Source organism: Rattus norvegicus, chromosome 4 (assembly GCF_021556685.1).
Source record: "Rattus norvegicus strain SHRSP/BbbUtx chromosome 4, alternate assembly SHRSP_T2T, whole genome shotgun sequence".
Classification (NCBI taxonomy): Eukaryota; Metazoa; Chordata; class Mammalia; order Rodentia; family Muridae; genus Rattus; species Rattus norvegicus.
Window position 1 is genome coordinate 181,468,913 of NC_141537.1, and position 22,880 is coordinate 181,491,792.

Below are 22,880 nucleotides of genomic sequence, written 5' to 3' on the forward strand. Positions count from 1 at the left end.
TAGCCCAGAACAACCCCACGGCCACACTCTTGGAATTTAGATTTTAGACAAGCAGGGAAGCGCTTTTGGCTGGTGTATAAGAGGGAGGCTGGATATACTTTGGATACTATGCTGAACTAAAGAGAAAAGAAAGACACAGGCAAGGTGGCCAGTCCCTACTTTATAGCGCGCGCGCGCACACACACACACACACACACACACACACACACACACACGGAGGAGGCGGGGGGGGGGGGGTCGAGGTAGAGAGGGAGAAGGAGACGGAGGTGGAGAGAGAGAGAGGGACAGAAACAGAGACAGAGAGACAGAGAGAGAGAGACAGAAAGAATGTTTATTCAACAATGTGCACTTCTAGAAAAACTGTTTTACAAAGTCTTTCCATTTTAAAAGAGAGGTGACAACATTACTGACCTACAGCAAACCACTGGGCTCCCTCATCAGCTAAATCACTGAAAATCCTGTCTTCACCAGCTGAAGATGAAGCAGAGACCAGATCACTGAGACTTCCCACCCAGGTCTCAGACCACTCCCCCTCCCATCAGGACATGGCTCTGGAAGCAGGCTTGGGGCAGAGACCTGGCACCCTGAAGGAGAACTCTCAAAGAGCAGGGTAATTACATGCTGTGTTCCCTAAGATCAGAATGCAGCTCTCTGGTCGCGATGTGTTGGATATTATCACTGCTTGCTTGTTCAGCACCCAAGTCTTTACTTCCCACCAGGAACCCTGACTGGGAGGGAGACCGGCTCTCTTCCCACTCAGGGTGATGGCATCCCATCTGTAGCCCCAGTAGTTCTTCCCTCTGCCGCAGTGCCTGTCTAAGCCGCTGCAGTGGAGATCACATACTATTCCTAGGGCTTTGGGCACTCTTATCAGTTCTGGGAGGAAGAAGAATGCTACCAGCAGACCCTGGTACCTCAGACAGAGCGCCTACCTAGCTTGAGACAACCCACGTGATACAGAACCAGGGGCTCGAAGAGAGTCTGGATGCGCGGACTCTGTTATTCTCATCACAAAATCCTTTAGATTAGAGATTTGACTTGGATTTTCTCATTCCCGCCCCTCCCCCCCAGCCGTATCTGACTAATAAAATTAGTGTCTTCAGATATTTTCCTACTCTATCATGCCTGAGACTGTGGCAGGTTTCAAGCCCAAGTCTATCACCAGTCAATCACCTACTAGTAGCCCCTCCCACTTCAGAGCTCCATTGATATGAGCTAATAGAGCTACTCCAAGAGAACCTTTCAAACAAGTAGCCCAGGCTGGCCTCAAACTTCTGACATAGCCTGGGCTATTTGAGACCCAGTGAAAGCATGACCTTGAACTTCTGATCCTCCTTCCTGTCTGCTGAGTGGCACAGCAGACATATATATACAGGCCTTTGCACATGCTCAGCAAGTGCTCCACACAGACTAGCTACATTCCCGGCCCCTTAAAAGAATTTTCAATGATTTTTTTTAACATTTTTTCCACACTGATTCCAGAAAAGAGAGAAATTATCTTTTGAGGCATTTCTAAAAGAAAGCTGAAGGTCGAGTGATGCTTGCTGGTTGGGTAACTGCTGTTAAAGACAGGGATAAGACCCACCCGATAGCCATCACAAATTCCTACAATTTTGTCTAAAATTCACTAGTGTCTCCATGATGAGGATTATAATTTGATCAGTTACTAGCCAAAACTTGACACATTTTCCTAAACAAATACATGTTTGCAAACTGGCTAATTATCTTACATAAATGGTTTCTCTCATCCCTAACAATCACAGAAATTTGGCCAATCTTGATCAATCTGAAAGGTCAGAGACACTGGGACAGGGATGGGGTGGAGGGTGTGGGGGGAACATTGGAGAGGTCCGAATAATTTCATCCTAAAGGCTGCAAGCAAGTGCATTGTTTTGTTTCAGTAAATAAAACAAAACAGGGCCAGCCAGGTGGCTCAGTGAGTAAGGCACTTGTCGTGAAGGCCTGGTGGCCAGAGGTTGAGCCCAAATCCCACGAGAAAGTAGAAAGAGAAGAATTATTCCACAGGGTTGTTCCCTGATCTCTACTCATGCGCTTTCGCTCGCTCTCGCTCTCGCTCTCTCTCTCCCTCCCTCTCTCTCTCTCTCTCTCTCTCTGCGCGCGCGCGCGCGCGCGTGTGTGTGTGTGTGTGTGTGTGTGAAAGAGAGAGAGAGAAAGTGAGAGAGAATAATTACAATTAAAAGGATAAAATGATAAACTTAAAATGTTTCCTTTTGTTACTACATCCTAGTAGGGGTAAATATTAGCAAGTAAAAGACATTGAAGCTCTAGTCATAGGAAATACAGGGTGGAGATGTGAGCATGCAGTAATGGCGTTGCGGCGTGCACACGGCTAGCGAAGTTATTATTCATACACATGCATCCAGTGTTTGCACTACACCAGGGGACAACAGGCATCAAACCAGAACTGAAAGGTAAACACAAGCACTGGCAATTTAGAAATGTACACCAGCAGCACAAGGAAGAAAAAAAAGATCAAAACCAAACAAGTAACCGATAAGGCAGAGTGACTTTGAACAGCTTGCTAAGCAAACAGCTGCTCACAGCACGGCAGTAGGTCCAGCACCCCTGAAGGGTGAGCTCAGCTCCGTTGCTACAAAGGAATTCATGATACTTCCTTCAGGGTGATCTTCCAAATACTAACAGATAGCTCACCCTTATGTCATACTCAGGCACCCGGTGCTCTAGGCCTGATCCATACGACCTGTTTTATGTGTGTTGGTCACCACTGAGTAGCCTCCCACTTTACAGTTAAGGAAATCTAGGTGTCAGGGTTAGTAACTTCTGAGGATAGCACTGTGAGAGTAAGTGGAGACACAATTTGAAACCAGATTTGTCTAAGGCAAAAGTCACAACCCTATGCTACAGCCCCCCCCCCCGGGGGGAGGGCATTGATTCAATGTATCTCTTGGATGTGTTCTATCTGATGGGTGCTGTGCAGGCTTTGGCAACACAACCATGAACAAAGCACACTTAGCCTCTGCCCTTTTGTTTAAATCTAAAGGGAGAAATAAGGACAAGGCAGTACTCACAGACGCAGAAGCAGGCACTGAGAAGATGGTAAAGTGCTCTCCCGGCAAGCATGAAGACCTGAGTTTGGATCCCAGAAACACACACAAAAAGCCAGACAAAGCAGCAAGCACCTGAAACCCTAGGACTGGGGAGGTAGAGACAGGAGAATGCCTGGAATTCACTGGGCAGCTGGCCTAGCCAATCATGAAGCTTCAGACATAGGGAGAGACTCTATCTCAAAAAACTAAGCTGGATCAGCGGTAGAGCGCTTACCTAGGAAGCGCAAGGCCCTGGGTTCGGTCCCCAGCTCCGAAAAAAAGAACCAAAAAAAAAACTAAGCTGGAGAGCCACTAAGGAAACACACTTGACATCAACCTCTGGCCTTGACATAATCACACACCTCAAGCAGCCTCATGCAGATATACAAGCACACACACACACACACACACACACACACACACACACGTGTACATGAACATGTACACCATACACCACACAGAAAGAAAGAAAGAAAGAAAGAAAGAAAGAAAGAAAGAAAGAAAGAAAGGAGGAAGGAAAGAAAGAAAGTATGAGAGAGAGAGAGAGAGAGAGAGAGAGAGAGAATCAAAATTAAAGCCACAGCTGCTGTACACTTAGAGACTGCCTTGCAACTTTGTAGCTCATAAAGGGTCCTCACAGTCTGGAGGTGGGAAACAAGTTACAGCTGGCATCTTCATAGGAAACAGATGACAGCAGGTAAGAAAGGAAGGTGAGCAGACCATGGGGAAACTTCCTATAAGGCCCTGAATGTCTGTGCAGCTACAAAGCAAAGCTGGTGTTCTGCTTTAAGCATGAAACACGGTGAGCCCAGAGTTGAGCTGAGAACCGATGATATTTTATCTAGGTCTGAGCAAATAAACATTTAATTCAAATCTCTATGTTTAATCTTCAGAGTCATAGAGCCTTAGAAACAGTGGTGGATGTCTCAATTCCTAAGTTCACCTCTAAAGTGAAACAAAGCAGTGACCCTTCTTTGCCTCTGTGGCAAGTGGCTTCTGTCCCCACTGCAGCTTCTGCCCTGTTAGATTTCCAGTTTTCTGTTCTGTTATCTCTGTCTTCTTCTCTGCCACTAGACCAAAAACACAGCTCTTCTAGAGTAAAACCTGGCCATTCTAAAGCAAACTGCTTCGTTCTCTTGCTTAAAAAACACCCCACTCTGGCCCTTGGCTACCCATCCATCCAGCGCCTGGGCTTAAAGGCATCTGCAGAACAGTTTCACCATCTGGTGCCTTGCTAACATAGTGCAGAGGCCTCATCTACGAAGCCCAGGATGCGTTCTTCCCACGCTCTTGTTCCAAACACCTGTTCAGAGCAGGGCACTGAGCCTCCTTAAAGGTCTTCCTCCCAAGTGTAGTGTGTGGCCACAGTGGGCTGGGGGGAGAATGCTGGGTCAGTGGGAGGGGGAAATGTGGACTTTGTCCTGAACACCCATACACCCAAGTCATCTGCAAGTAAGAAAGAAGGGGAGAAGAATTTGTAGCGATAGCCAGAAGGGCCTGATATTAATACACGTTTTGTTACATATGTTTCAAAATCTATGATGCTGTTGATACTTCCTTTAAAAATCTCTTAGAATAGGGCTGGAGACATAGCTCAGTGGCAAGGTTCTTGTTAGACAAGTGTCAGGACCTAAGTTCAAAGCAAGGCAGTCTTCCAAATCCTAGCCAGTAAGCCCCAGATGCCAGAGACAAGGTCAACAGCACACTTGAGTACCAACACACGTGCAGGTGCACACACGCAGATATTTTAAATAACTAAAAATAAAGGTGCACATTATAGCTCCTGTTTTGAAGAAGATACACCTGACAGATGTGACGCTGTTCTCCTTTTTTGTCTTTTTAGTTTTTTCCAGTGCTGAGGATCCAACCCAGGGCAACCCAGACCGTGTTTATGTTGATGCACTAGCTGATTTCTACACCTCCAACATGGTGATGCTTAAAGACCTGAGAGGCTCTCTGGTGGCTGAGACCTGAAGACCAGCTCTCTGCTTTCCCCCTACTCGGTAACAAAGATTCACGAGGGAAACGGGGACAAGGCTGCCTGCATCCAGACTCACAAGGAAACAGAAGACAGGCAAATAAAAGCCCTTTCTCATTAGCCCTGAACATACATACCCACAGACATTTTCATAACTCTCTTTCTTGGTTAAACTCACAATGAATATTTCTTATGTCTGTCACTCCAAGTTACTGGGCAGCATCCTAAGGATGACAAAATCCCTCCACTACCCGGAGAACCAGACCTGAAATTGCCCTCTCTGGAAAAATGGTGTCACCTCCCCTGGCTCAAACCCAGTAAAGTGATCTCGTTCAAAGAAAAAAGAAAGAAAGAAAGAAAGAAAGAAAGAAAGAAAGAAAGAAAGAAAGAAAGAAAGAAAAGAAAGAAAGAAAGAGAAAACACAGCCAAAGCCAAAATTCATCCTGCAGTGTAAATGTTTAAGTGGTCATGTCCCTGATATTAGCACTGACCTTGAATGCTCTCCAAACACGAGAGACCAGTCTCTAAATCATTAACTTACTTTGGGTCGCTGCTCTGCACTTGGGGATCCGGGCAGCTGATTTTTGTTTTAATTGCTCTCTTTACAAGGTACAATATCATTAAACGGCATTTGAACATCACAGAAATGTAACAGAACTCCCACAATATTAGTGTCTTCCAGCTCAAACTTACATTTTTGTTTTTGTTTGTTTATTTGAGACAGAGTCTTTCTACATTGCTCTAACTGTTCTGGAACTCATTATATAGACCAGGTTGGCCTCGAACTCACAGAGACCCTCCTGTTTCTTCCTCCCAGGTGCTGGGATTAAAGCCATGTGGCACCACATCAGGAGAGTCAAACTCACATTTCTAATATTGAGACATTTTAAGAGTCCTACCATAGAGGATGATAGTGAACCAAAACTAAAACATTAAATTATATCGCTTTAGTTTTCAAATTGTTTTGTAGTTTGTACGTATCCACACCTTCTTCCTTTCATTCTCTTCTATGTGTGTAATAATTCATCTGTGTATTGAACTCAAAAGGCTTCTAGAACATGAGTCAGTTTAATGCTAAGTAAGGGATTTCAAATTATCAGACACTGGCCAAACACATCAGTGGATATAATCAAAATTAACATAAGATCAAAACACTACCTATTTGTTCTCTTTTCACCGTATTGAAATGTCTCTCGGTCACCATTTATTCTTAAATCTTACAAATGAAAGTTACAAAGTGAAGCACATCCTACTATGTTTTTCTAAAGTAAGATGCGTGTTAATGCTTCAGCCAGTCTCTGGGTTTGGCTTCAGGAAGTTCTTTCTGTTCAAGCTCAGGCACAAAATCTGTCCCTGGCAGAATTACGTGTCATCCACTAAAAGGTCTACTCTCTGTTATGTAGTCTCGGAGGTGCTTACTAATTCATTCTTTGAGCTTGTAACCAACAAAACTGAACTTGCAAAACATCGACTTCTCTTTACCATAGCTACAGCATACATACACTGAAGAAAGGTCACATGTGTCACTTTTTCTGACGCAAGTTTTGTCATGTCTTGGTTTTTTTTTTTTTAAAGAACCTCTTAATGGCAAGACGTAACAACACGAGATCCTGTGAGAGCTCCCTACTTTTAAAATTACCTGTGGCTGTCAAAGGTTTCGTAAGAACAATTGCACTAATGTTTTACCTAGGAAGAAGCTGCTGTCAGTAGTTGCGAGCTATCTTATTTTTTTTTCTTTTTTTCGGAGCTGGGGACCAAACCCAGGGCCTTGCGCTCCCTAGGCAAGCGCTCTACCACTGAGCTAAATCCCCAACCCTGCGAGCTATCTTAAAATACACAGATCCCAGTGTAACGCACATTTGTTCAGCAAGTGACGCTGTGACAAAGGACTGCTGCATGATTCACATCCGTGAGGTACCTGGAATAGGCAAATTCATAGAGATAGAAGAACCTCAGAGACGATAGAGACCTGTGTCTGAATGGTACCAAGTGCCTGATATGAAGAAGTCCTGATTGTCCACACTGCCATGTCCTTGCTGCCCCTGAGCTGATTACACATTTAAGGCAGCCAAGATGGTGAATGGTATAGCATGTGTGCCACATCACAATTTGCTTCAAAGGGCATTTCATTCAGGCAAAACTCCGCTGTGGCCCACACCACACTGCCCCCTAAATAACAGGAAACCTATCTGAGCTCAGCAATTTCCCTGCTGGCCAGCTGGGCCTTACAACTTGCTTTCCTGGGCATGAGGAATGTTCTAGTTCGCTTTTTCTGTTGTGGTAAACAACTCAAGAGGAAAGGGTTTGCTTGAGTTTACAGGTTACAACTCCATCATCAAGGGAAATCTGGGCAGGAGCTCAAGGCGGACACTTGAAGCAAACAGCAGGCTCCTGGTTCAGTGTCATTTGTATAAAGGTCAGGCCCATCTGCCTAGAGATGGTACCGCCCACAGTGGGCTGGGCATTCTTACATCCATTATCAATCCAAAAACAAAAAAAAACAAAAAAAAAAAAAAAAACCATTGTCATGCCCATACATCAGTCTGATGGTGGCAAGTCTTTAATTAATCCTCTCAGGCATGTCTAATTGACAACCAAGATTAGCCATCATAAGTAATGACTCCTAATCCAAGCAGGAATGAATCCTACCAGATGCCTAATCTAAAACAAATTAGCAAGAGAGACAGAGAATACGGGAACTGCTGGGTGATGTCCACCTTCAGGATGCTATCCAGCCAGATGGCCCTGCTGTTGGGAGCCCCATGGTCAAGCTTCTCTGCCTAGCTAAGGCTCACCGCAAGTCCTCCTTTCGGTTGCTTTGAGTTTCTCAAATGTCCTTGAAGGCATTTCCTGCTCTTGAGCTGCCGAGGGGTGGCTTCCGTGTACCAACATAGAGCCTTACTAACACAAGCCAGTCATTCTGCCTTCCAGCTCTATCCAAGCTGACAACCAACCAGTAAGACAGTCGACAGTAAGGCTTCTTCAGGTCTGTTAAGATCAGAGAGCATGGGTTGGGGATTTAGCTCAGTGGTAGAGTGCTTGCTAGGCAAGCACAAGGCCCTGGGATCGGTCCCCAGCTCCGAAAAAAAGAAAAAAAAAAAGATCAGAGAGCACAAACCATGGTCCCTGTGGACTGTTTACAAGGTATCAAGGCAATTCACCTGAGATTTGCAAATGACTTAATTAAGATCGAATTGAACAGGAGTGGAGGGCACCTCACTATCTGAAACCTTGAGGACAAGACACGTCAATTTGACAATTCAACAGACAACTTGTGGGCTTGCTTAAGGTTGGAGTCTGTTGTTAGATTTATTTATTTGTTTGATCCTTTGGCCTCCATGTTGAGCCCTGGGGATCCATGTGTATTCTGAACACAATTCCAGTCCTCTTTGTGGAAGGAGCTGCTGTGCAAGGAAAGCTCTTGGTGATGGATTTGGAAGCAGCTACACTGTCTCAGAGATAGAATTCTCTGGGCCTCCATTGGGAATTCCCTTAGTAACAACAGTAACAAGTCCTTGACAGGGAGATTTTTTTCCAGTGATATTTTAACAGTAACAAACATCTTACTTCAGCTAGGACCTCAGTAACTCCCATGTCTGAATTCTAAGAATTTAGATATAAGCTTAGATTACACTGTGTCAACTTCCCTCGCCTTCCCCTGCATTCATTAGAATCTGTGACCTTTGTCACTCTTTAGAACAGTAAAACCAAGTCAGAAGGAGAGGGGTTGGGAAACTTGAGTTAAAAATAATTACAAATGAGCTTAAATCAGGTGAGCAGTGCACACCTGTAATGCCAGCACTCTGGAGGATGAGTACAAGTTGGAGACCAACCTGCAGTATACACTGAGTTCCAGACCAGCCGGGGCTGTGTAATGAGTGAGATTGTACCTCAGAAAAAATCCATAGAAGCTGGACACACTCATAGGGAAAACAACAAATATACAACCCAGGAGATGAAAAACTGAAGAATCAAATAGAAGCCTGGAGTCTGCACGGCTGGTACTCTGGCTTAAAGTTCCCAGTCACCTCAAGTTCCTTCCTGACCAGGCTGCAGGTCCCAGGTTCATCTCCACAATCTCTTTAAACCCAAACTCAAAGCTCTCTCTTGGGTGAAGCATGAAGGGTTTTCAGATCATGCTTCTATCTCTGCTTATCTCAACCTCAAACTGTTTGCTTTGGGAGTTTTAGACCTATTAAAATGAGTAGTAAGATCTCACTGGTTGTTGAAAAATGAAACAAGGCAATGTCAAGAATGTGCCACGGACTGTGAGTGTCACTAGGATACAAACGACCATCCATCCTGATGAGTTGAGCTCACTTTGTTCCTCCTCCTTGAAGCCTGCCTCAACCAGGTCAGACCAGCAAGAGAGGAAGAAATGTGGCTCTTCCAACCCTCTGTGACGTAATTCCTAACCTTCCCGTGGTGTTGGAAAGGAGCTGCCTGACTCTGCTCTTGTTCTTCCCTTCTCTGGTGCAATTCACTAAATCCATTCTACAGCTACTCATTAAACACCCAGTAGGCTCCACCCAGAGTTCCAGCTCTACCTCAGAAACTGTCTAGTGCTGGGCACAAAAGGATCCAAAAGACACAAAAGTACCTTTTTGTCTCTAGTCTTGAGAGCAAAGATATAGGATGCGTTTGTGTCCCCACAGATCTCACCAAACGTCAAACTCTCAAAGGAAGGTCAGCCTTCCAGATAAGGATTTACAGCATCTCTTGGGTACAAAAGCCTCACCCATCATAAAGGCTCAATGACAGTGAAGAAATAGGTGAATGAATGAAGTCAATCGATCCACAGCACACGCCAGCATTCAGCCCTTTGTCAGAAAAGCCACGTGAACTCAGTTCTTGACAGCACACTTTCAATTTCAATATTAAAGATGTTTTTATCCTGAACAGCCTGCCATTTTAACCTAGTTTCGATTTAAGATCTGTGAGTAGGTAATGCTCTAACTACATAACAGATACTCTTTTTTAAATGTATTTATTTATTTTACGTATATGAGTACACTGTCCATGTCTTCAGACACACAGAGGCCATTTGACCCCATCACAGATGGTTGTGAGCCACCATGCAGGTGCTGAGAACTGAACTCGGGACCTCTGGAAGAGCAGTCAGTGCTCTTAACCACTGAGCCACCTCTCCAACCCTGTAACAGCTATTCTTAATCAATTTGTTGGTTATAATTTGGAAAGAGGTCACTCCTCCATTTCAAAATCAGCCAGCTGAAAACACCCCTGGTTTATGTCAGTCACGTACCAACAAAACACACCCACAAACTGAGGCCGTAGACAGTGATTCAGATAACAGCAGCCTCGTGCTTAGCACGGAGATTGCTAACACCGCCAGTGAGCCGTTCCCAGGTGTATACGTCATACGTGCTGGAACAGGCTTTGAAAACAACACAGAATACACATTTGCTTTAACAAAATAGGCCAGACCTCAGAGCTGCTCAGCATTGCTGGCCAGACAAACATTCTCCATGCTGTACCTTAAAGCATTAACAGCGACTAGGATCCAGGCTTGAATAGTAGCCAGGGCTGTGTTCCCCCATTTTCCCTCTTCTGGCCGTGACTAGAAAGATGCTTTGTTTATACTTGTCAAAGTTAAGAACTGTCCATTAAGAGCGATAAGAAACTAAAGAATCCTTTAAAACCATACAGACGTCTCAAAAACGTATTGATTATCAACTAAGTGAACTGTGCTGTGACTGACCTGTAAAGCGGTCATTCAAGCTTGAGGCTATTTTCTCTACGTCTGTCTATGATGGCGTGCAGTGTGTCTGCACGTAGTGTGGGAGTTTAGGTCCATAGTCTTCTGACTACATTCTCCCTGTTATTTCGTCACCAGCTACACAAGGACAGTCCAAAGGGAGCAACTGTACAAAGAGCGGCGGAGTTACCCGGGCTCCAGTAAAGCGCCGGGCACACGAGATGCAACAACAGCCTTTTGGCCACTGAGCTCCTGCTGCAAGCCAGCGTCTGGAAGCTGCATGTTAGCCATGAAGTGACCTCTGGGTTTAGGACAGCATCCAGGACTGGAGAGATAGCTCAGTGGTTAGGAACACTGCTCTTCCAGAGTTTCCAGGTTCTGTTCCCAGCAGCCACATGGTGTCACAACCATATCTGTAAATACAGTTGCTGGGGGATCTGATGCCCTCCTTTGGTCTCCACTGGTACCAGGCATGTGCACATGGTACACAGACATACATATAAAGTAAATATATAATGGTTTTAATCCTTAAACATGTATTGAGAAAAACGGGCTATCTGCCTATTTGTAACAGAGTGCAATGTCTCTCGTTTGAATTGTGTTAAGGCAAAAAAATTTAACATCATGAGAATAACAACTAAATAAAGCTTTTAAAAGAAATGAATCAAATCTACACATATTTAAATAGCAAAATAAATGCTTCAGAGAAAGGGAACATTGAGGTAAGTCATAACAGCTCCTGCTTTAATCCCAGCACTTGGGAGGCAGAGAGGGAGAAGCTCTGTTGAATTAGAGGTCGGCCTGATACAACAGAGTGAGACCCAATATCTCTACAGCATTCAAAACAACACAACAATCCAAAATATTAAACCGAAAAGTAGAAATCCAAAGGGGCCACGGATGCCACAACAAAATATGCATTTGGAACCATTGGGATCCATCCCATGTCCATCACCAAACATGAAACCAGTGAGGAGAAATGTTAAATGCTTGGCCAAAATCAAGCAGGAAGTAGAAATAAGGACCCCAGGATTTTGTCATGCTAAGAGACTACTAGAATGGCCTGAGATCAGGGTACCAGCCGATGGTCACCCACAGCTTCCTAAGTGTGTGGCTATCGACTAAGTCCATAACTGATCATATATTCTAAGTACAACAGCAACAGCTAAAACGTGCACATATAAATGCACATGTGTGAGCATAAGCAGACACACACGGGCATACGCGCACACTCACACTTTTCACTTACTAATCAGAAACCAAGTGAATGGGCAGGGACAGAAGGACCACCTGTGCTTCCACCATCCCCCCACCTCACCCCATCCCACCCTATCACCCCACTCTACTCAGTCCCACCTTTAAAGCACCTGACTATGGATTCAGTCAGAAACCTGGATATCTGCTAAGAGATGTATCATCAACATGGGGAGTGGGGAGCTTATGAAAAGATGGAAAGACCAAAGGACCTGTTAACCTGCGCTGTGTTAACCTACACAGTGTATCTGAAATCTCCTTCACTAAAGAAAGAAGAAAGAAAAAAGGAACAAAGAAAGAAAGATAAAAGGCAAAAGGAGAAGAAAAGAAACAAAGAGAAAACTATAACTCTAAAATACAACACCAGAAGAAAATCAGTTCATTCAAAGTATATACACGATCTAGGGTGTAAGGTAGCTTTTCTGTAAGACAATACAAGGGTATCCTATGCAGAACTTTACACTTATAAACCATCAGCTGGGCCTCTGGTAGACGCATGCCTTTAATCCCAGCACTTGGCAGAGACAGGCAGATCTCTGACTTTGAGGCCAGCTGGGTCTACAGAGCAAATTCCAGGACAGTCAGGGCTACACAGAGAAAACCCTGTCCCCAAAGTATAAATACCACTCAAAGGAAAACTGAAAGAAACACAGATATTTGCAACCACAATGTTCAAGGGACTTAAGAGCCACACTGAAGGTCCTGCCATAGTTTAGTGCATAAAAGCACTCATGGCAGTGAGGACCTGAGCCCCCTGTCCCCACCCACACCGGAAGGAAAAAGTAAGCTAAACCCAAAGATGCTGTGTGACCCCCACACGTGTGCTGTGACACTCATGCCAGCACACAGACACACAGACACACAGACACACACAGACACACACAGACACACACATACACACACAGACACACACAGACACACACACAAACACACAGACACACACAGAGACACACAGACACACACATACACACACAGACACACACAAGCACACACACACACAGACACACACAAACACACACAGACACACACACAAACACACACAAACACACAGACACACACAACACACACAAACACACAGACACACACACACATACACACACACAGATGCACACACACAGAAACATATACAGAGAGAGAGACAGAGACAGAGAGAGACAGAGACAGAGAGACAGACAGAGAGAGATTATTAAAAATTTAAACACGCAGAAGGCTGATGAGCCTCATTTTGTCAGCTGCTGCCTTAAGGAGCTGGCTAAACTCAAGAAAGAGGGAAACCCCACAGCAAACCCCACAGCAAACCCCACTGCAAACCCCACTATAAACCCCACTGCAAACATTCCCACAACACAGCCTTTAAAACTCATTTACACCAGAAAATATTTAAAGTAGGCAACATTTACTTGCAAGTAAACATCCGTCCCGTGTAAAGACAGCTCTCGCCAACCGCCCACCTGAGTTCAGTGGCAATGCCGTCATGCTTCTGGAAGTGTCAGAGGGATGAGGCATTAAAACAGAAACCGGAGAGTTTCCTGTCTGATTCTTAGATGCTCCCTGGAATCTGTAATATTACAGCGGAACAAATGAGTTTGGCTAAACACATGCAGCCCCACAGTTACTGAACTAGAACTCTGGTCTAGGTCACGCCAGCAGTTCATTAGCTTTTGAAGAAATGTTGTAACTGTGTATATGGAGACATCACCAACCTTTCCCCACACACTTTCATTTTCACTGGTCTCGGTGCTCAGTTTTATCAATTTTATCCTAGGAGAGGGAGGACAGAATCCACCGCCCTTAGTCTCCAGGACAAGAAAGCTGAGGAGGAGAGATAGCTGATATGAACAAGGCCATGTGCCAATTAGCAGCAGGCCCAAGACAACAGGAGCGGAAGAGCAAGGAAAATCAAAGACAAATTTCCACCCCGCATTTGATACAAAAGACCTGTGAACACACGAGCAACAATGTAGCGGGAGCCTGAGCCTGGCTCTGCTCTGGAGACTAACAGCTACACTGTAACAGGGAGGGCACACCCAGCCCGCCCTAGGTAAGACTCTGCTTCCTAAGGTTCCAGAGACTAGTCAGGCACCTGCTCTTGAGTCCCAGCACCTACACGGCAGCTCACAGCCATCTGAAACCCCAGTTCCAGGGGATCCAACAGCCTCTTCTGATCTCCAAAGGCACTGCACACACGTGATACACAGACACATGCAGGCAAAACGCCCAAACACATAAAATAATAAAATAAAAATAATTTTCAAAAAATATATATTTTATTTGGCTCAGGCAAAGGCCTTTCTGGTTTCCCAAGCTAAATAATATCCTACATTCTGAAACTATGCGTGAAAAGACCACACCATGAGAGTGTGGCATAAAGGAGGCTGGAAAGGTACAAGGGAGGGCAGGAGGGAAAGAATGGGGAAGAATGGGGGAAGCAAAACAAAGAATGTTTGGAAAATACCATAATGAAACCTAATTCTTTATAAGCTAGAAAAAGAAAGAAAAACTTTTTTAAAAAAGTTTAACCATGAACAGCCATAAAAAAAAAAGGAACAATGAAAGGAACCTACGAAATAATAATCATGCCAATGACTCAGAATTAAAGTCTTAAAATTTGAATTTTAAGTCTCTCCCAAAGGCTTGGGTGTTACAGGTGCAGACCTTAGCTCCAGTCACTAGTGGGCAGGGGTACTAAAGAAGTCGACTATAGGAGAAAGGGCCTAGGTGAAAGTTTGCTCTTTTGATACTGTGATAAAACACTACTTGGGTTTATTTGGCCTTATAGGCTAGTCCATCGTGAGGGAAGTCAGGTCGAGAGCTCCAGGCAGAAGCCTGAAGTTAGGAACTGAAGCAGAGTGGAGAGGTGCTGCTGCCTGACTTGCTCTCCATGGCTTGCTCAGCTCGAGTTCTTATAGAGCCTAGGACCACCTGCCTGCAGCTGGAACCTCCCTCAGTTTACTGGGCCTTCCATATGAATCACTAATCACAAAGATCACCCACAGACCACTGACGGAGGCAATTCCTCAGTGGAGACTGTCCCTTGCTAGGTGAATCTAGTTGCCTTGTTGACAAAACTATCCAGCACAGCCTCTGACCTCCACATGCACAGCACACACATACATGCACACACAGAGACACACACAGGTACACACAGGCATAGACACACATACATAAACATACACAATCACACACATAGACACACATTCATACACAGACACACACTCACAGACATAAACACAATGCACTCACACAGACACACAATCACACACAGAGACACATACACAGACACAGACACTCATAGATACACGTACACATGCACACACACTCAGACACACACACACACTTGAACACACAGACACAGATATATACACACGCACACACACTCTCACACACACTCAAACACACACTCAGACACACGTACACATGCACACACACTCAGACACACATACTTGAACACACAGACACAGATATACACACACGCACACACACTCACACACACTCAAACACACAGACACTCATAGATACACATACACATGCACACAGGTGCACACCCACACAGAGACACACAGCATACGCAGTCACAGACACACATAGATACACATACAAATGCACTCACACGCATGCACACTCACACACAGACATATACCCTCTCTCTCTCTCACAAGCACACACACGCACACGCACACACACACGTGTGTACACACAGAGTAGAATTTGAATCACTGAGAGCATGCCCTAGCTCTTGCTCCTGCTCACAGGCACCTGCCTAGAGCGCTTGCCTAGCAAGTGCAAGGCCCTGGGTTCAGTCCCCAGCTCTGGAAGAAAAAAAGAAAAGAAAGAAAAGAAAAAAGAAAAGAAAAGAAAAAAAAGAAGTGAAGCCTCGTAAGAAGTACCAGAAGCATCTTTGGAAGATGCTACAATGGTAGTTGCAGATCTCGCATACGACATTGTTTGGAATTGCTTGTTGGTAAGATAATTAATAATTTCATGTTGGACCCTATTGGATATTTCCCAAATGTGAAAGTATTTCTATTTGCTTCTTCTAAACAGAAAGTACTGTGTCACAGATACAAGGGTGTCAGTATTTGTCAAGCAAGATGCCTCGGAAGCTTTCTGGTCTATCGTGATTCCTAAGATTTAAACTTGTCTGGCTGGAGAGACGGCTCAGTGGTTAAGAGCACCGACTGCTCTTCCAGAGGTCCTGAGTTCAATTCCCAGCAACCACATGGTGGCTCACAACCATCTGTAATGGGATCTGATTCCCTCTTCTGGTGTGTCTGAAGACAGCTACGGTGTACTTATATATAATAAATGCATAAATCTTTAAAAAAAAAAGATTTAAACTTGTGTAGAGCCCACTGAAGTCCATGTCTCTGGGCTGCTGTGGAGGACCCTTCGAACATCATTCACCGAGGGCAGAATATGTATCAGGGGATGTCAGCAGTGACTTCTGTAACCAGACTTGGGAAACCTGTTGATTTGGGCGTGAGGGCAATCACACGCGTGGCCTGTAGAGGTCTATGAGCCACCGGAACCCCTGAGAAGTCTATTTCAGAAAACAGATATCCAATCACAGTGCCAAGCTCCACCCAGGGTAGCACATTCAAGGCACTTCAACCTGAACTCTGCCTTGTAATCATCTTAACACTGTGACGTCATGCACAGGGGATGACACAGTCTCAAACGCATCCTAGGGAAACTCCACTATCAAATAACCACTGAGAAACATGGAATGCAATAGGCGCTTTCGACGCCACCCAGAACGCCACGGCAACAGCCTTTTGTGCTGATTTTCTGTGTCTACAGTTACTACTGAAAGCGGAGTAGGACACACGTGGCTGGGCATCTGAGACGGGAGTAGAGTTCTGGCTTTGGACACAAATACCCTCTGTGAATCGGTCACTTCTCTCCGTCTCCATCTCCTGGTCTCAACGATGCCTACTGTGGAAGCTGACCACCTCGGCCCTCCCAGTATTCGCTTTGTACACTACCCGTAATCAACTTTGAGAGTGACCCTTGAACTCTTGCCTATCCTGGGTGGTGATAATTACCGCATCAGCTAATTAACCTGGGAACATAGTCATTAAGGCTTTGCCATGGTAAGCACTTTGTCTCCCTTACCTCTCCTTCCCACACCCCTATGCAGAAACTACTGTGAGTCCCATTTTTAAACCCAGGAGATGTAACCCAGATATATTTCCTAACCTGCCCTGGGTCATAAGGTTTGCAAATCAAAGTTTGGGAATCCCAGCCCAAACCTTCTGTCTCTAGAGCCCCTCCTTTTAGCTGCTATAGGTGACACCTTCCATGCCTACCAGGTTTGACAGGATTCATCAAGGAAGCACTATCCTGGACCCGGACTAGACTTGGACTGTGAGTCCTCTCACAAACAACTGGATTGAGCGGAAACACTTGGACTAAGTACTTCTTTCACAGTCAGGAGCAAATAACGCGGGAAAGATACGCAATGAAACCTTCCTTCCCGCAGTCTCCTGGGAAACGCACAAAGAACAGGAACTGTGGAGCCACTGGTGACTTCCAGAGAACTGGGCAGGCAACGTTGCCACAGAAAGGCTCTCTCCCTCACAGCCCAGGGGGGACAGGACTCCAAAACCTAACAGCTGAGAACAGTCACCAACCTCAACCTTCTCAGATAAGACAGTCTGAGCCGGGGCCCGTGAAGTAACCGAAAACCACCTGTGCACTAAAATATATTGTGGGGTGAAATTAACTGTTTACCAGCATGGACACAGAAAAGGTCCTACCTAACTAACACGCTGCTTTTCTGTAGTCTATACATCTGTATTTCCCCAGTTCTTACAGCGACTCGAATCACAAGGACCTTGCAGTAGGCTGAGCTCCTTTTACTGGCGGAGGGGATAGACAGGGAGAGAGAATAGCCGAGTTCTAGAACCCAGGCTGCCCTGGAGGCCAGTTTTGGCAAAGCCAGAGGAGTGAGTCCTCCTTTGGCAAGGCCAAAAGGAAATTACTTCAGCGAAGAGGGGCTGGTGATCTCCTCAAGTAGGACAAAGCCACATTTGCGCTGTGCACATCGCCTAACTTTCGTGGCCAAAGCCAGGGACTTCAATCCACCGTTCTTTGCAGCAGAGCGCTGAGAAAGGCCATAGGGAAGATGAGGAGAAAACACACACATTTTAATCAAAACAAGGCAGGGAAGGCAGGCTCGCAGGGCCTGTCTGGGGCGTGCGAACCACTTCCTCTTCTCGGATGTGTCTCGGGCTGCAGATTATGAAGTTGCTGAGAAGCGCTCGCGGCTTCCTGCGCGCTGGGACCTAGGGGACCAGGGGCTGTCCCAGGCGCAGCCCCCGGACACACACGCCGCGCGAGAGGGTCAGGGACCCGAGCTGGCTGGCGCTACTCAGAGCACGTCCTGCTTACCCCAGGGTGCTGATGAAGCCATTGACCGAGCCCTCCGCGTACAGGGACACGATGTCCCCAATGTAGAGGAAGCTGGACATTTTGTCAGACATGCTGCTTCACGCTCGTGAGGCCGTCCCCGCTGTCTCCGCTGCTCGCAAGGGTGAGCTTGGGTCCTCTGAGTCCGAGGGGTCCAAGCGGCTCAGCTCGGGACGCGGCAGCGAGGCCACCGCTGGGGACACTGCGATGGCCCCGCGCCGCCGTCGCCGCCCCTGCCCGGCCGTGGGTTTCCTGTTCCTGGCGAAGTTCTGTCCTACACCTTCGCTCCTCCTCCCTGGCCCGCGCTCCCTCTGCGTCCCCAGAGTGTGCGCCCGACCTGAGCGAAGCCTCTAGGTCCCCTCGGGGGACTCTCTGGACCAGGTGGCGGTGCCCACGGACGGAGAGGGCGGGGAGGAGCCCCGGGGAGGGGGGCGCGCAGCCAATCGAGCTTAGGCAGCCGGGGGCGGAGCGGGGCCGGGGCGGGGCCAGCTCCCGGAGTGGGACGGGCCACCCCGAAGCTGCCAGGACAGAGGCTTGGGAGCCACGCTGGGCGGCGCTGCGGGGACGGCAGGGGGCTCGTCCGGGGGCTCGGTCTGGGGCATTGGTTCTGGGCTCAGGGAGATCTTGGAGGGCCAACCCGGGTACGAACAGCGACAGTCTGGAGTGACTCCGGGAGGGGAGGGAAGAGGATCCGAGGAACGCCGGAGGGACCCAGGACTTTCCGGACGAGGTCTGGGAAGGAGTGCAGTGTAGCCAGCGTAGACAGGAGGACCCGGAGTGCACAGGGACAATTCCTGTTTGCGAAAGACAAGGGACTTAGAGGGGTTTAGAGGAAAATTGCGGACACGAAGGCTCGGATGGAACCAGCCTTGAGGGACACCAACTGGAAGAGAGTACAGAGCAGCGACTCTGTATGGGGTGGGACCTGGAGGGCTGTTGACAGTCCGGCTGAGAGAAGGAGCCTGAAGGCGCCGGGGCTGAAGGGATGGGGGGTGGCATGGAAAGTCCTGACCGTGAAGTGCTATAGTCCAGGTGGATGCATGTTGGGCTCAGGGAGATCTTAGAGTGGGAAAGCTGTTGACTGAAGGGGAGGAGTGGGTTGAGGAAGACACACAAACGGAAAAGGTGCTAAATAGAAGAGGAAAGGAGGAAACACTCCTGTGGAGTTGTTCTTGGATTCTGTTTTCTCAAGTTCATGGCTGGGTGAAAGGATCCAGCAGCTGCAGCTGCTATGGTGACCACCCTGGTGACCCGTGAGAGGGTAGGTCAGCGTTGACAGTGAGGGCTCACAAGTGAGGGTAACTGTGGGTTCCATCTCAAGGAGTGGGTGACATCCTTTGTAGCCCCGGAAGTTATAATAAATAAAACTGGAGACAGGACATGAGTCGTGGTCGCCCCATCTGTTGTGCAGTTAGTCCACCTCTAGAGTATTGTTTTAGAAGTGTGGAAGACACAAGACAGGCAAACGCCGTAGTCACTGTGACACGAGTTACTGAGTCAAAATGAAAAATGTTGCTCAAGCAATATACACAGAGCAAGGGGCTCGGGAAGCTGGAGGGGTGTGGGAAGCTGGAGGTGTGTGAGGGGGGGAGGGGGTGTTTGCTGGGCAGGCACATAAACCAGATCGTACCTGACCAAAATCAGAGTTTAGGGGAGTTTTGTCTTCCGGTTCAAAGATGCCTGGGGTGGAAAGGTTTTAGACCTTTAACAAGAAACAGACAGGAAATGCCAGTTTCGAGTCTTGGTGTGGGACAAACCTCTCTCTTGTGAAAGCAGGCAATGTATTCTCATTCCCAACGCCTCTCCTCCCTCCTACCAACCGAGCCACATCACCAGCCCACAGATCTGTCTTCCATGTTGTCCACAGAAAACAGTGATTTAGTGAGGGAGAGGTGCCCCATTCCCTGAGAGGAGTCATCATATTGGTGTTGGAAACCAAGTGATGGCTCTGAGTTACAAAGTCTCCAGGTGAAACAAGATGGGATGGAGGCATCTGTTATCTACGCACTTGTGAGCTGTGTTCTGTGACCGTCCTTGCCAACATCCAATGGATGCTCAACAATTGATGGCGGAAAACCTGGAAACTTTCTTTACACAAAGTCAGACCAACATGAGCAAAATGGATATGTGAGTGTTTCGCCTGACAAACAGATTAGGTGTCAAACTGAGTTCTCAAGTTCTGGCTCCTTGTGAGACCAGCCTCAACCCAGAGTAGGGTCTCCTAAAACCCAGAGCCCCAGGACAGGAGTCCAGTTACCTAGGGTAAGACACCATCATCCTGAGGCGGCTCTCAACACCTTCTCTCCTGTCTTTTGCTATTTCTGCACTGTGTGTGTTTGTGTCTATGCCTCTCTGTGTGTCTCTGTATGCAGTTGTGTATTTGTCTGCATATGTGTATCTGTGTCTGTGTGTGTCTGTCTGTGTGTCTCTGTCTATATCTGTGTCTGTGTGTGTGTGTATTTGTGTGTGTATGTGTGTCTCTGTCTATATCTGTGTGTCTCTGTCTATATCTGTGTCTCTCTGTGTGTGCATGTGTATTATATGTGTGCATGTGTATTATGTATGTGTATTATATATATGTGTATTATGTGTGTATTATATATATATATATGTATTATATGTGTGCATGTGTATTATACATGTGTATTTTACGGATGTGAGCAGATGTACTGACCTGTATATACGATGGTAGTGGTCCGAGTTTGGCTGTGTCTGTGTGTCTGATCTGCATCTGTCTGTCGGTCTATGTCTCTCTGTGTGTCCGTGTGTGTACGTGTGCATGTGTGTAGAGGTACTGACTTGTATATACAATGGTAGTGGTCTGAGTATGTCTTCATCAACTGTTTTTCCACCTTGCTGCTTTGTTGCTGTGTGGGAAGTTTGGGGGTGCTTTTGTTTGTCTTGAGGTCTTGCCAGGGTCTCTCACTGAACCTGAACCATCAGACAGCGAACTGTCCAGTGTGTGCTGAGGGTCCTCACATATCCAAGCCCCAGCAGTGGGGTTACAGTTGTGTCTGCCATCATGGCCAGCTTTTGTGTGGTACTGAGTCTGGCACTCAGTTCTTCCTCACACAGCCAACACCTCACCCATCACAGGGCCACATGCACAGCCCTCCAGGCCAACCAGAAATGTCCTAAGAGTGTGGTCACATTTGACTTGTTTCAGTTTTCCTGGAGTCCTGAGGGGACTCAGTGGCAGGGCACTGAGCACGCACAAGGCCTGAGCTCTGTCTCCAGTACAACAAAACAATTCAAAGAAAGATAAAGTATTTTTATGTTTATCATCTTGATTGAGGACTAGATGTGTAGCAGGTTAACCAAATCACAATCAGAACCTCCTGTACCTCTGAGACTGAGTCACTCAGCAAAAGTGATGGTTGTCAGCCCTAAAAACCTACAGAAGTAACAAATAAAGCTGAGTGTAATATCTGAGCCATTTATTCCCAATGATTGAATATATTAAAGATGAACTTCCCAGAGAAGAGTCAAGGTTTAATGGTCAGCTGGACAGAGTTAACAGTGGGTCTGCAAACTGTTCCCTGTCACTGAATGTACGGTGAATGGCTTCCTTCTCTGTTTTGCAATGGGTATAATTTGAAAAATACAGCTGGCTTGCCGAGCAGTCTGACTTATGAGATACATATAAAAATCACTCTCTTTCGACAATGTTGTGTCAGATCTATCTGTTTTGTGATTGATAAAGCTTCGAGGACAGCCTTGGGCTTTTTGGCTTCTCGTTAAAATGCACACTAGGAGCTGAGGAGATGGCTTCGCTGGTGGATGGACTTCCAGGCAAGCAGAAGGAAATGAGTTTGGATCGCCAGAACCCACAGAAAATCCCAGGCATGGGAAGAAGTATCTACACTGGGGAAGAGACAGAGGTGGGAAGGCCCAGAACCAGTTGGCCAGCTGAGACCCATAAAAGTGTGAAAAAGAAGAGAGAGGGGGGGAGAGAGAGAGAGAGAGAGAGAGAGAGAGAGAGAGAGAGAGAGAGAGGAGAGAATGAAAGATGGTTTACATTGACCTCTGGCTTATATATGCGTAAGCACATATGTATATGTACACACTTGCACCCTATAAAGAAGAATGGGAACACGCCCCACACATGTATAGACACACACATTGTAGCACACACCTGCAATTCCAGCACTTGGGAGGATGAGGCAGGAGGATCGGAAGTTTCGAGCCAGCACGTGCTGCATAATGACAGATTGCCACCGCCAGAAGAAAGGAAGGAAGGAGTGCACACTCACGTGCACACTCACACACATATGCATGCTCGTGCACACTTATGTCTCAGTCCCATACCCTCAGACTTGTCTCCTCTAGGCCTCTTCGGGTCAGGGAGTTGTTATGCAGAAGGATGCTCTGTCAGTTCCTCTCCTCACTGCAGAGACAGGACATCTGACAGAGAAGCTTAAGAAGGCTTGTCTAGGCCCTTGGTTGGAGGGCA

The 22,880-nt window shown here is 46.6% G+C and overlaps 1 protein-coding gene across 2 annotated transcripts in view; it reads right to left on the minus strand.

Moving 5' to 3' along the window:
• The window catches only part of Itpr2 (inositol 1,4,5-trisphosphate receptor, type 2), a 377,779-nt gene extending 358,978 nt beyond the window's left edge, over window positions 1-18,801 (minus strand). Inside the window, 1 exon segment of one of the 2 annotated variants that reach the window (NM_031046.4) lies at window positions 18,410-18,747. In NM_031046.4, coding sequence (NP_112308.2) covers window positions 18,410-18,501 — 92 coding nt within the window. In that variant the 5' untranslated portion in view covers window positions 18,502-18,747. 2 annotated transcript variants of the gene reach the window in all.
• Between the last annotated feature and the right edge of the window lie 4,079 nt (window positions 18,802-22,880).